At 40.6% G+C, this 15416-nt stretch overlaps 2 protein-coding genes across 4 annotated transcripts in view; both read left to right on the forward strand.

The window, feature by feature from the left end:
- Positions 1-9819, forward strand: part of cobl (cordon-bleu WH2 repeat protein) — a 58409-nt gene extending 48590 nt beyond the window's left edge. For both annotated transcript variants that reach the window (XM_083918645.1, XM_083918646.1), the window contains 8 exons: positions 309-621; positions 2357-2475; positions 2818-3009; positions 3202-4784; positions 4886-5119; positions 5671-5787; positions 6857-7165; positions 8066-9819. In XM_083918645.1, the coding sequence (XP_083774771.1) occupies positions 309-621; positions 2357-2475; positions 2818-3009; positions 3202-4784; positions 4886-5119; positions 5671-5787; positions 6857-7165; positions 8066-8149 (2951 nt within the window). In that variant the 3' untranslated portion in view covers positions 8150-9819. The remainder of the gene's footprint in view (positions 1-308; positions 622-2356; positions 2476-2817; positions 3010-3201; positions 4785-4885; positions 5120-5670; positions 5788-6856; positions 7166-8065) is intronic.
- Positions 9820-14290: 4471 nt separating this feature from the next.
- grb10b (growth factor receptor-bound protein 10b) overlaps positions 14291-15416 on the forward strand; it is a 72969-nt gene continuing 71843 nt past the window's right edge. For both annotated transcript variants that reach the window (XM_083918133.1, XM_083918134.1), the window contains exon 1: positions 14291-14478. The gene's annotated coding sequence lies outside the window, so the exon portion shown is untranslated. The remainder of the gene's footprint in view (positions 14479-15416) is intronic.

Below are 15416 nucleotides of genomic sequence, written 5' to 3' on the forward strand. Positions count from 1 at the left end.
TTGTTTCTTTTCAAACAAATGTCCTCATAATTTGTTGTGCTGTTTTTCTCAGTGTTTTGGTATTTTAAGGTTTGAAAAAAGAAATGAGGCCTAAAAGTTTTTTGAAGTTAATGCATGGCATGAGTAAAAAAAAAAAACAGACCTCTATTATGTCTAATTTTCTACCCCAACACAAGCCAATTCTCAGCCTTAAGTTTCATACACAACCTTAGGCCATTGGAAACAATTTGGTTTGGGTGTTTAATTTACTAACAGTCATAAACCAGTGCCAAATACTGATGCTAATATTTATCTGTATCAACTCTCAGCTTGGCTCCACTCCATGCAAAGCTCCACAGCCAGTTGCCGGAAACCAGAAACTGGAACACCTGAGGAGGAGACCATGTCCTTGGGCAGCAGCAGCGATGGCAGCAGCCTGCCGGACCAGGGTTACGCTGCCTCTGAGGGCATGGCAGAGGGTGAGGACTCAGGCATGGTCAGCTCTCCGTCTGACACCCAGCCCACATCCCCAGATGGGAGTTTGTCTCTGGATGGGAGTAGTGGAGAGAGACTTCTGAGACCAGTTCGGGAAAATTCCAGTGACAGTGATGAGGGATGTGCCACCTGGGGATCAAGACACAGGTAGAGAGGAAGTCATAAAAATCAAAGAAAGAAGAGTCATGGAAGTAGGGGTTAACAAAAGTGATGAAGTAAAGTAGAATGAAGTTGAAAATCATATACTTTATGCATCTATAGTTACCTAATTTGTGATCGTTGGCCATCAAGATGAAGGAAAATCTCATATGATTGAAACACTTATTGAGGTTTAACAAGGAGGGCCATTGAGAGCAAGCTCTCTTTTTCAATGACACCCTGATTACAATGCATTTAAAACAATATAAGCACACAAACATTACAGTATACATCATCAAATTATACATCAATCCTACCAAGGACATGGACATGGCATCGTCCAGATTAATTGAACAGTTTATAACATTTACACCTAAATGTATAAAAAATTGTAAATAAAAGTGGACCTTAACAAATAAATCTTGGCTGATTGGCATCAGTCACAAGACCGTTCTACCACTGAGATAATCTGCAAACCAAGTATTTATTGATTGAGAGCCTTAAATAAATCAGTAAATACATTTAAGATGGTGAGGCACATTGGCCTCAAGAGAATATGAATGACAAACAGTGTCTTCCTCACTTATTCATCTATCCGGCATCATGCTTACCAGTATTTGTTCTTTGGCTAACTTCTACTCATATTCTACCTCAATTCCTTCCCATTCCTGGCTCATTTTATTTGAAATCTCTTTGAATAAATCCTGGTTTCTTGGTGGGCGAGATAATACATGAGCCAGTCACTTTGCTATCGATTCTAGCCAGCCTAACCACTGATTGGTTAGGTTCTTGCATTTGCTGCTCAAGTTTACTTTCACACCTGTATATTCACCTGACAAGTGAACCATCACCGTTTCAGCTAACTATGGTACTATTTCTACAGTTTTAACTGTGCCAGCAGTAATAACCAAGAGCAGTTCACGCCATCTGTTATATTTGAGTTGCAATCAAAGCTGGCACTTTCAACCTTTGTGCTGGCCTTCATAGTTATGGTTTTAGGCCCTTATTCAAAGGCTTTTGTGGAAAATTAATGCTGCCCCAGATCACTTTTCACCTTTTAAGTTGTTGTGAAATGTGTATGGTAATGTGCCCAGACCAGGGTTCCTGGATCGATGCTCCTGCTCAGAGAAATTTTATGAATCCAGGGCTTGGCTTGATGCTGCTGTCTCCTCAGTATTCCAGGAAAGCATTATAACCCTGTTTTCTCAGAATCGTGGAGGAAAAGAGGACCAATCCAAGTCTCTAAGAAGACAAATTCTATTTGGCTTGGCCTTGTAGTTGCAATTTGTTATGGCTAATATGCCAGTAAGTCATGATAATGCTCTGTTGAACCCTTGAAGAGAGTGAAGGAAGTTTTAACTGTGGTAATAATATCTTTACAGCTACGTGTTTCAAAGCCAGCCGGCTCCAATAAAAATGAAATTGAACTTTGAACAAGCACAAAATATTTCAAACCAACACATGTATTTTCTTTCTTCTAGTACTGAACTGCATTATGCCTTTGGGTTTCTGTAGCAGATTTGTAACGGGAAGCGTGTTGGATGCAACAAAAGCATAAAATAAGCCATTTATAACAGCTGTTTGGTGGTGACTCTTATTGAGAAAAATGGAGTGTATTATGGCTGCTCCTACACACCAATCTCTTTAATGCATTACAAATGTTATGAGAGTGCATGTGTGTTTTTACATATGTATATGTGCAGTGCATGTATTTTTGACACATATTTTTATGTACCATCCTCAGACACAATGACATCAGCCCACAGGAAAAGTCCGGCAGGTTAAAAAACAGCTATAAGGATGACCAAGAGCTCACAGCCCAACTCCATCAGACTTTGGAAGATTTTGAAGCAGACCTTGCAGGTGAGGCATCATGGAATAGCATTTATATTAGCATATAATAGCATTTATATTTGTATTTATATTAAGGTGTCCTGGCAGCCCGGGCGTACACGCCTCCGACATTGGAAAAGATCGTCAGTATACTGTAGTTTAGCAAAAGTTTTAGCCTCAATAAATATGCAGTCTCATGTAAAATAGGTTTGAAACATTTCTATGCATGACTGCATTCTACATTGACTACTTGGGACTGTCACAAAAATACTTCATTTTGACAAGTAAAAAAAGCAATGGTAATCTTCTTCAAAAAGGAATATTTGCCCAAAGTATTATGTATTAACTCCTTAATATATCCCGCTTTTACAGATCACATGGATATTGTCTCATCAAAGGGGACTCCCTATAACATGTCCACAAACAGCAATGAGGTGCCGGTGTCTGTAGTGGACATGGATGTGCCAGTCACAGCCATAGATGAAGTACTGGAGGACTATGAATGTCATATTGTAGAAAATGAGACAAAGTCACTAACAAGTGCTGAGTCAGCTGGCAACAAAGGTACAAAAAACAAAATGCCTAGGTCCAGTAGATCATGCAGAACCTGAGACTTTTGTGCTATTGATGGTGTTGTGACATCTTGTGCATTTATAGTCCATTTATTTATATCAGTGGTGATGATATAGGTAAAAAGCAGTTATGTTTTTTTCTTTCTTTTTTAAAATGGCTTTTTCTTACCCTATCTCATCACAGGTCCAGGCTTTTGTCACCAGTCCAGTGTGGAGCCACAGAACAGAAACAACAATGCCTGTACAGCTGCTGAAGGTGATAAAAGCAGTAGTGCAAATACTAAGCTGTCGTCTCAACCTGAACAGCATAGGATGTCACTGGAGAACAAGTCTTTAGGTGATAAAAAGCAAGAAAAGCTGCTCAAGACAAAAATGAAAGAGGTGATCACTGATACCAACAGTGTAAAAGAAGATAAACAAAGAACAGCTGACCTGCAGAAACACAGCAAGAAACCTGACATTAAACCTGATCCTGTCACAAGTAACGCTCAACCTTTTCAAGAGAAAAAGTCCATTCTCCCACCAACCAGTCAGAGATCAGTGTCTGCAGAGAGAGATAAAGATATGCACAGAGTTTACCAAAATAACTCCGGCTCTAATAATTCACATGGAAAAATCACTCGTAACATCACGTCACGCTTTGGTATGAAAACGTTCACAGTGGTCCCTCCCAAACCCTCCGTCATGCATGCTGCTACGGGTGAGCCATCTGTCAAATTGACTGTCGGTGCCATTAAGATTGATGATCGAGGAAACATGGTGAAAGAGGGTATCTCCCGGAACAAAGTTGATGGTTCATCCGAGTCTGGAATTATTTCCAGTGAAGGGTCTCCTCTTCTTGGAAAAGCCAAAGCTTTTTGGAGCTCAAATGAGAGACAGGAAAGTTCCATCCCCCTCAGCAAAGATCTCATTGATAAGACTAAGGAGAGCCCAGATGGCCTGAAAAGTGCTCCCACTGCAATATCAGTAGCTACTTTGAAAAGCAGTAACACTGAGGACCTGAAAATGACGCACACTTCATTTTATAAATCTGCAGAGAGAGCCCAGCCTAAAGAGATGACTAAAGAAACAGTGAGAGAAGTCAACGTTGCAAAAGAAGATCTGGTGGAGGTGAAGAGCAACATTTCAGTGTCCAAAAACAGTCACCAGCCAAGTAATAAACCTGCCCTTCCTCCTCCTATCCTTCATGACCTGAAGAGAGACCTGTCCTTCCTCAAACCAACCAGGCGAACCTCGAGCCAATACGTGGCATCTGCCATCAGTAAATACACCCCGAAGACCTCAGCTAAACCCAACTCCATCCCGCATGTGCCTGACTCCTCTGCTTCTTTGAAATCACACACTACCGCTTTCCAGAGATCAGGTCGGTCCATTAAAGTGAATCCACACCAATCTTCCCAGTCGTCTTTGACAGATAATAAGGAGAATGACTCTGCTTCTGAAACCTTTCCCCCTGGTCCCAAGAGGTCTATGAGCTACCCAGAGTATCTGTCAAATAGCCAGAGAGATTTTGGAGAAGTGAGACCGGACAAGGGAGGATGCGGAAGTTGTTTCGAATCCACCAAGGGAAGCTGTAATACGCTGGAAACAGAGACAGCCAAGAATCGGGTTATTCAATCTGCTGGCCCCACCAAAACAAATATGATCGGCAGTAATGACAGCGATAATATTAAACATATTCGTCTCAGAAGCCCCAGTCCTGCACAAAGCCGTCCTCTACATTGTTCTGCTAAACTGCCCACAGACCCAAAGACTGTACCCCAAAGTGTGAGTAAAACCTGTATTAGAAATATTCAATGTTAAAAAAAATGTTATAGCAAAATTGTTATTGTAGATTAGGGTGAACTCAATACTCATCTTTTCTTCAGAACATGAGGGACATGCCCAAGGCAACCGCCCATCTGACACCCGATGCGAAACCACAACCTTCTGTCACAGTGTCAGACAGCGGTGGGGTCCCTGGGCCTCCGTCTGTGACTGTCTTTGGACCAGTTAAAAAGTTCAGACCAGTGCTCTCTAGATCTGTTGAGAAAGACACGTCTCTGCACAGCAGCCTGATGGAAGCAATCCAGACAGGTGGGGGCAGGAACAGGCTCAAGAAGGTGAGATAAACAGTGCAGGATGGATTGATGACTATCATTAGTTTTATCAATTATAAAATTTGGTGCCATAAAAACATTATCAGTCATATTCCTCATTGATCACAGCTGTTGTTACCACTACTCATCATTGATCATATTTACCACCATAATTATTATCATTACCATATTCTATCACCTTAGCTGTATAGTAGTTGTTTCTACTATTCTACTATATTAACTGCCATAACATAGAAGTCATATTCACATTAGTATATAATTCCTCATGGGGGGATTGGGGGAATTGTTGGGTCTCAGTAAATCATGAATAAGTCTTGTGGTCTTTACCCACTCTGTATGTAAAGTGTCTTGAGATAACTTTTGTTATGATTTGGCACTGTAAATAAAATTGAATTGAATTGATGAGAAGGAACTGAAAGAAAACTACGGAGTAGCATTTACCCCACTAGATACACTATTTTATTAATTTCGCAATTACAGCTTATTGTTGATGATGGTGTTGACTGGAAGACAAGAAAGGTATATTGATTTTCCTTTTTTTATTTCATTACAAGATAACCACTTCTGGTCCAAGCAGTGTGAAGAAAGTATCTAATGCTGAGGAGGAGAATGAGCGGTCTGCTCTTCTGGCTGCCATTAGAGCTCAGAGCATCTCTGGAAGGCTGAGGAAGGTAAAATACTGTCTTAGCTATTTACGCACCATCACTCCATGTCCCTCAATATGAAGGAAGTGGTAGGATGATAAAACCTAGCCCTACACAGTATTCAGTCACATTTATACTCAAATAAAAGCTTATTCTTTTTAGCCATGCAAGTTAATTTTGCACAGACCCTCATGGTCTACAAAGGATGAATCCTAATCACTTTTGTTGATCCTGTGACAGCCCATTTCATCTGGAAAACATCGAAAGAAAAATCATTTTTTGTCTCACTGCGGCAACATTAAGTGCTGCATAATTTACTGCTGCACATTGGATATAATGAATGAAATGCCGAGGAGGAAAATGAAGCTAAGAGTGTCTTTCCTTATATTAAATCTTTTGTTGAGTGTCTGATGATTATTTATTTATTCAACCATGGTCCCTGCGGTTGAAATGCCTAAATAGGTTCCTAGTCCCTGGTCGAAAGTTTCTGTGGTCCAAAAGGGGCTTTAGTCTTGTTGCACTTAAAAGAGAAAAAAACAGGCTTTTTGCAGTTACACATAAAAATCATGTTCAATAGGAATTGTGAAAGCTGAATTCTCTGTCTGTATTGTTAGCTAGGTAGCAGCTCACAGAACCATGTTATGCAAGCATGGATGTCTAGTTTCATCCCTCTGTGTGAACTTTGAGCTGTGGTTTGCTGTCATGTAAACCCATGTGGATTGAAAGGGGCAGAAGACGTGCTGCTGGAGCTGAAACATCTGCGGTTCTCTTCTGGAGGTTCCTTACCAGAAGCAGAATCTCTGGAATGCTGCATGACTAAATCAGACTCAGAAACTTCTAAAAGAAAAAATGGATTTATAAGGAAACTTCCATTTACAAAGGAGTTATAAAAATGAAAAAGATATGTAAAAAGGAAGATTAGACCAGAAAATACTGTTATTTGTTTAGAGTACATAGTATATCTCTATACAGTATGTGTCAGGTTGACTTTAAATGCCTTTGTTGTTTGGTCATGTGTGTGAGTTCAAATGAACATATGGTAGCATCTGACCACCCACCTAGAGTTACCATTGTGTCACTCCTTTGTGTCCTACAGACCAAATCTGAGGCTGCTGTGGAGCTTGAGAAGTTCAGGAAGGTGACTTCTGAGGAGGACAGAAGTGCATGCCCTCCCTTCTCTCCCTCTCCTCCCTCTTTGACTTGCACTTCTCCTCCTGTCTTTACCCCACCACCACCACCACCACCACCCATGATTGCACCTCCACAACCTCCCCTTGTTTTGCCCCAGGGTAAGCCTAGCACTGGGGGATATCCAAGTGCTAACGCCCCCATGAACCCTGCCTCGGCCAGGGAGGTTATGCTGGAGGCCATTCGCTCTGGATCTGCTTCTGAGAGGCTAAAAAAGGTACAAATAGAAAAAAATACAGTTTGAGTGAAAGGTGTTGCAGAGCTGGGTGACATCCTTTATTTACTCTGCATTAGCATTGTTTGATTTTCAACTCTACAGTTGCTTCATGAAGACACAGTGAAGAGGGTTATAGAGTTGCACTTAAATATCACACACAAAATAGAAAAAAATACATAAAATGGGGAAGAAATGAAAAATAAAATTAGGACAGCCTTAGCAAATTAAAATTGATGATGATTTTTTTTTTTTTTCATTAGTCTTGGTGCACAAGATGGCACAATTTCACCAGACAGAGAGGGAGGGAGACAGACATAAAACTAGGCAGAGACTGAACAGATAGAGGAAAGAAAACCAGAGACAGCAACAGAAAAAAAACATGATTTGGACGAGTGTCCTCTTTCTTCTCACATCCTTGGTGTGGTTTCTAACGTCTTGCCTCACTGGAAAACATCGTTGGCAGAACAAATCTCTCCGCAGTGCAGCAGCCGGGAAACTGGAAATGTATTGCCGATTGGAACATGTTCACCGATTCATCTGACAGCCATACTGTACTGCTGTGTGACTATATTCAAAAAAAAAAAGTTCAATTTCAGGTCAGCAGACTCGTAAAATTAGCGTTGACAAGCATTTTTGCATTATTACTTAAGCAACATTTGAATCAAACAGGAACAACTGCAAAGAATAAATTGTGTTAGAAGGGACAATAATCACAGGAGTTTTGACCACATTCCGATTTGTAAATTAATTCAATATTTTTAGTTTGAGCTATGATGTTTCCAGTTGGATGTCACAAAATCACAGAATCTGATATATTCTTTTCAGCATGCCATGAACTATAACCACTGTCATTTCCAAAGGGGAGGATTACAAACGACATGTTGTGTCTCTTTTAACTAGGTCGCCATGCCCACAAAGACAGTCCAAGTGAATGGCAGACTGGGAACAATCCAGGCAGCCTCCTCAACACTCCCTCAGCAATAGGAGAGGAAGCCCACATCACCACAACAAGGAATACATGTATCATTCTTACTAATTCAATTCAGCTTTAGTGTTTTGCCATTGTGCTTTTGCACAGACATTTGGAAAACTGGAGTCCCATTTTGAGTGAATGCTATTTAAAAGTTTTGGGGAACTTTATATGATGCCACAAACTCTGATAACATAAGACTGAAGACTGTCTGGGATCTTGTGCTTAAACAGATGCACCAATGCTCAAATAATTTTGTATAAAAGGGAAAAGATTTAAACATTTCTTGTATGTTGCCCTCTTAGTAGCCAAACACCAGTAACATCTGTCTGATAAAGGTGTCACAGGTGAAAGGTTTGCCGTTAATTCCACTCATAATATCAGATCTCAGTTGGAAGAGTTAGTGACCATCTTTATATGACAGATAGTTGTTCCTAAACATATCTTGCCATCTGTACTTGAATTCAGTAGTTTTAACTGAGACATTGTACAAAATGTGTGCCAATGAAAGCAAGCTTAAGTTTTAGTTTATGCTACTTTGTTCTGATCTCTTTTTTTTTTTTTTTTTTACCACATTTAAGTTATGGATGCCTTATACTGTTGCACAGTCAGTGTTATGTATATGATGTTTGCTGTAAAAGTTCTATATGGGGTGCAATAAGTTGGATCTGATGATGTTTCCAGTTTGAACTACTTAATATTTGTTTATCCAATTAAGAAAATTTAAAACTTAAGTACACTAATAATAATGGATAGATCCATTGACAATGCTTGATTTGTGTGTACATGTCAAGTGCCTTTAAGCTCAGTTTAGCTTTAGCTTCTTACCTTTGTGCTTCTAACGTAGACTTGTACAGTAGCGATATGACAGACCGTGCCTTTGATGTTAAATACAGTATGAGAGAAATTATGATGAGCCTTTCCTTTCCTTTCCTTGACATTTAAACATTTTTTAAGCACAGTTATTGATATATGTTAACGGTGGTTGTCACCATGAGCAAAGAGATCAGTTAACTCATCAACAAGTCACTACCCTTATGTAATGGCTGTTCACAACTAACCACCAGGGAAAGGAAAGTAGTAGTTTAAGATATATATGACTTTGATTTGGGCGGTGAGCTCCACTGTAAGTGACGTTTGAAGTATGAAGTATCTATGGTTGATAGAGGCAACCACGATGCCATTAAATGGTATCATTATGGATAAAGGAGGATACACACACTTAATCATCTGTAGAGTGAAAAAAAGGAAGAAATCCATATTCAGGTGTAAATGCTTGCTGCTGTGGACTGTGAGACGAAAGTAACAGGAATTGAAGTCCTAGTTTTATAGAGATTTATTTTAATTCATGCTCAGTTTCAACACTCAAAAATATCTTTACTGTTGTATGTTTTACAATGAAAGTGAAAACCTTGAAGATTTTCTGTTTGTTTTTCTCTCACTAGAAGGGAATATTTCTTCCCTGCTCGATGGTCTCATCTGCATGCAGTAGCCTACAGCACATTGTAGCATTGCATATTTTGTAAACTGTAACTTTGCAAAGATCATCGCCGTGAAAGCTTTGATTCAAATCTTTGATAGAGAGTTATTTCACTGATAGTGTGACCATTTTATAAGCTATTGCTTTTTAAGTTTTAAGTGCACATTGTTGTTTTTTTGGGGAAGGTTGCACAGATATTTTTGTCTACCCTAATTTTTGATTCAATAAATAATTTTGCAATCAAGTCAAAACTGACTTACAGCTCACATTCCTGTAATTTAGCTTTGTTCAATAAGAATTTCAATGTTTTCCTCAAGTTCAAAACATTGCCCTGGAAAGCATTATCTCTTTCTGAAATATATTGTAAGCTCTCTCTCTCTCTCTCTCTCTCTCTCTCTCTCTCTCTCTCTCTCTCTCTCTCTCTCTCTCTCTCTCTCTCTCTCTCTCTCTCTCTCTCTCTCTCTCTCTCTCTCTCTCTCTCTTTACCATACCACAGATGAGCTACTATTCCGGGCAGCAGCTCATGACCCTGACTCATCACTGTGTGGTCACTCAAAATTACTCTCACAGAACTTGAACCTAACCTGCATTCCTGCTTCCTGAAACACAAGTCATTGTTCCCCTCTGCATTTCCCCAGAAGCAACTGAAAGATACAAATATCCACATCAGTTGCAAAATCACGTGGAATAACACAGTGTAGCTACACATACTGCTGGAGAAATCTTCCGTCAAATGATCACATTAGTTGGCATGTGTGTGAGGTCTGACAGAAAATGAAGTGGCATAAAGCTGTACACTTCCTATCGCCTCACCCATCATAAACAAATACTGTGTCCCTCTAAATAACTCTTCTTTTGAGTGCAAAGGTGTTACCATATAAAATATAAATTCCTGCAATTTATTGGCCTGGTTTTCAAAGACTTCACTGACTGGTGCAGAGTGAATGTTAAGAAAATTCTGGCATTAGAATAAGTGTGTTAGAGTGATCTTGGCTGCGTTGGTCAGAGAGCAGTAAATTCCTGCAGAGGACCACAGGCTCTTTGTGGGTCCAAATTCACGCTCACTCTACAGTCATTCTAATCTGCTTTACAGATCTCTGAAGGGTGTGTATGGGTGGGTGGATGTCTGTGTGGGTGGGTGTGAGTGATATTTTTGTTGTGAGTATGTACGTGTGTATGAGCTTGTGCCTGTGCTACGGTTCCAAACCATTTTAACCATACCAGCAACGTAAACAACTTCTGATTCAAGAATTACCAGAAGATCGCACCACATAATACAACAGAAATTATTCAATTTAGGTTTGGCTTTGGTTACGGCTTTACCAACCTTTTTGGTAAGTTTCTATTTGTTGCCATAACAGTTTCACCCATAGAGCCTAAGGCAGGGAAAGCCATTCCCCCACTGCCTCAGCTTGTATTACACAGCTTTGTTAGTGTTGACTGGCTGACTTATGAGTGATAGACACAGTGACACAGACTATCAGCAGGGGTTTGTATCAACTTTGTTTTTTGATGTTGGGTAGTTTACTATGTATCTGATCAATCAATTTCAACAAAAGGCCTGTGTGATGCTGAATGTCTGATGAGGCGAAATCAACATAGTGTGTTTAGTTTATGTCTCAGTGCCAGTCTCGCAGGAAGAATGCTTTGTCTCAGCCTGAATATGAGTGACATGATGATGTGTGTTTGAATGTAAGTATGTAATGCAATGGCCGCACAATGTCTGCTGTTTGAGTGCCTGTTTACACACTGAGGGGACACAATGTGAGCCCCCTGTTGTTACACACACACACACACACACACACACACACACACACACACACACACACACACAGAACAGGACTGATGACCTTTTGCACTTCAGACTCCCATGGTTTGCTCTCATCATTTAAGTTTATCCAAAATAAAATGACCCCTGAGGCAGAGCTTTGTCTTCGGGCTTCATTTCAAGTCATTGCAATAGACACTGATGCATGTTATTTCTAACAGTTGTATTAATCTCTATTTAAACTAGGTACAATACAAGTCAATCCGGCTAACTCATGAGCTGCATGGTTAGTTTATTCCTAACATGTAACAAAATAATGAAAAAACAAACAATGACATAAAATAAACAGTACACATAGCAAACTCAGTATGCACACTTTCATAAACAACCAAATAAAAATGACATGGCCAAAAAGGATTAAGAAGAAGTTTTCACTTATGTGGATCTACCCCTTCTCCATAACTCAACAATTACAACTAAAACAGCTGTCCCGGTGCTGATATGTACAACCCTAATGTCATCCCCTGTCTCAGTTATATTCAACTTAAACAATTACCTATATATTAAATTAGGACTTTTCTACAGTTTATATATAAACTTTATATACTCAAACCATTCCACAAATTCACCCCACAAATCGAAATGCAAATGTTCTTAGTGGTGAGCAGAAAATGAATCTATCTCTTAATTTTAACCCTAAGAACATTTTTGTATGTTACCCAAAAGTACAGTAAATCATTTCTTCATAAAATATTGAATATTTGTGCGATCTTATATTCTACCAGATCCAAGAACTTAGAAGCATGGGTCTTTAAAAACAGATTGTGAGTTTGTTCTAGATATCCTACATCGTTCACTATCCGTATGGCTCTTTTTTTTTGCATAATGACTGCACAGTGCTTTTGTAGGTGTTGCCCCACACCTCCACACAGGGATATGGTAAAACAAGTGAACGATACAGCGTGATCCAGACTGTGGTGACTTTTTCTCAAAACTGCCATGCTACTTGCCAGCTTTGCTCGCACATATTTAATATGATGATAATGTACACCTGCTGCTGTCAGTCAAATACTGTAAACAGAACATCTTATGCAATATCCTTACAGGGCCTAGAAGGATAAAAACACAACAGAGACGGGAGGTAACTCTAGTGCAATGAGATTTGACCCCCAGTTGGGCAATACCTCACTACCTCACAGCTACGGGTGTCTGTATTTGTGATTGTGCCTGTCAGAGTGCCGTCCTTAACCTTAGTCTCATGGTGTACCATAACAGTATTCTTGCCACGTGACCACCTTGGTTTACCATTTTGGTCCTGAAAAGTATTTTTGGGTAATGATCTGCTGACATATGAATGCAGCAACTTTTGCCCCTTGCTTAACATTTTCCCTCTTTATGAAAACTTTGACTCTACATTCGCTGTTCTAACAGCGTCACATACGTCTTTAAAGTGTCATCCCGGCGCAAAATCCTCCCATGGTCTTTTTTCGGCACTTACATACATCAAGTAAGCCATCCAGACAGTTTTTATTGTGTCACAACTGTTAACGGAGAAATCCGGTAAAGTCGCTAACAGCAGGACCATGCTAACAGTGATTAGCTCGGGGCATTAAGGGGATGCCATTAAAACGCCTTTTTTAACCACTAATACTGCTCAAAATAACAGCAAACCTCGGCAGTAGCATGAGAAGAGTCCATACACATAAATCAAAGCACCAATGGGCTCCTTCCATTTGGACTGCATTATGAGGGGAGCTGGTACCCGGGCCAGTAGGTAATTCTTTCAAAACACTCTTTTAATAAACTCTGGGTTCACTAACTACGTTGTTGGTGCTTTTTGATGCATAGGTAATCTTATAATGCTACTGCAGAGGTGTGGTGTTATTTTGAGCAGTATTAGTGGTTAAAAAAGCCGTTTAATGCCATCACCGCAATGCCCCGAGCTAATCAGCGTTAGCCACGTCTGGCTGTTAGGGACTTTATCGGATTTCTCTGTTAATAGTTCATACACAAAAAAAAACTGTCTCGATTGCTTATTTGATGTATGGATGTATGATTTTGTACCGGAATTGCACTTTAAGTAGGTAATAGAAGGGAAACCAACTGAGTGTTTGAAATACTCTATTACGAATAATTTCATTATTCACATTGTCCTCAATACACAGCACTAGGTGTGCAGTTCTACACTGAGCATCAAACAATGTGCTTTAGATTTCCCACCTTATGCTTTCATATCCCTTATATCCTTCAATACAATTAGGGCAAATGGGAATAATATAACTTTAAATGTAAATGTAATGAAGCCTGGACAGACCAAAGTCAAGCATTCATTAATGTTGCTTATGTTTTGTGGAATGCCCTTACATTAATGTTAAAAGCCTGTCTATTAAAACTGCATGGGAAAATATGGGAACCTGAGGTATGAATTGAAGCAATTGAAATGTTTGTATCAATGGTGTTTGGGCATGTTTTATTCGATTGGCAAAGTGAAGGAAGACTAAGGACATTAGTAGCCTATTATCAGTGTCACCGAGTGTATAAATCTGATCATTTCATACTTGTAAGACTGATGGGGGACAGAACTTAAATTGACCTATAACCTGGTTAGAATCTTATCTATTCATACACCTCTTTTATTAGCTTTTTGTCACCTTGAAGGCACGGATCGTGTGCGTTTTACAAACAGCAAGTCAAGTGAGACAGCTCTTCACAGAACAACGGAATCCTCTGAACACGCCCTTATTCCCATAAGACGTGAACGCCGCATTAATCACCCCTCACTTGTGGGCGTGGTCTATACTGAGGGGGAGGAGTTGTTTATGAACGTGTGTGTGTGTGTGTGTGTTTGTGTGCGTGTGTATGTATGCGTGTATCCTCCCAGACCGCATGAGATGAGCTGCCTGCAGTCTTTGAGGCTACTGTTTCGCCTCCTCCTCCTCCTCCTCTTCTTCTTGCCTCTGTGTATCTGTCCAGTCCGGGAATGTTGACCACCGTGGCCTGATCCAACGCCGGCGAGTGTCCCTTCTTCTCCTGACCGCCTCTCTCCGTGTTCGTCTCTGAGGGTCGTAGCCTTCGTCAACATATCTGGCTGTAAGGTGAGTGCATGTTACCGGATGAAGACGCTGTTCTCGTGCTCCATGTGGAGGGGGAATACAAAGTCCGTGGGCTGTGAGCGCGTGTAATAAAAGTTTAACTTGCTGTTGTGATGACACGCACTATTTTCGGGTCGGAACACATGTGCTCTTTACAGCCTTTAGCGGGACCCGGGTCCGTGCACTCCTCTCTGGCAACGTAGTCATTCAACTTTGGAAACAAGTTTATTCATCGGACCTGGCTGTTGCATTGAACTATATTCACTTTATTGTACTCCCACGAGTGGAAGGGTTCCGCCGTAGACTGTCCCGGAGTTGGTACGCGTGCCGATAAGCGTCACAGTCCAACCCTTAGTACTGGGATTCGAGTGTCTCTTGGGGAACACTATTTCGGTCCAAACAGCCTGCCTTGTTTACGATTGCGTAACAGCAGTGTTCAGTGGCTCATAGCCTACTTTCTGTCCAGTAGGACTGCAGCTCCCCGCGTTGCCCACCCCCTCCAACTCAGTTCTGTGAGAGTTTCGCCTGTCTCGCCTTATCTCCTTATCCTTTTGGCAGCATTTGCTTTGGGGGTGGGGAGGGGGAGAAAGAGGCGTTTTCCCAGGGAGACTCATGGAGCCCTACTGCAGTGGTTTCCAAAGTAGGCCCTGGGGTCCTCCAGAGGGTCCTTTGGTGGCTTCCAGGGGGTCCCCAGTAAAGTGAGGTATGGTTGGATCACTTTGGGAGCCACCACAGCTTATCACAATAAGAGGAAGAAGTTTTTGATTACTGATCTGACTGTAAAAAGTGTTATCAGTCCACTCCTTAAGCTGGTCTGAGGTACTGAATCAAGAGAACTTCAGGGGAGCGTGTTGGGATGTCTTATCAAATTGGGCTCCATGATGTGAAAATCTTAAGGAATCCCTGGTATAATCATTCAACATCAAGCCTGCTCTAAATCC

The sequence above is a fragment of the Echiichthys vipera genome (assembly GCF_963691815.1).
Source record: "Echiichthys vipera genome assembly, chromosome: 8".
In the NCBI taxonomy this organism is placed as follows: domain Eukaryota; kingdom Metazoa; phylum Chordata; class Actinopteri; order Perciformes; family Trachinidae; genus Echiichthys; species Echiichthys vipera.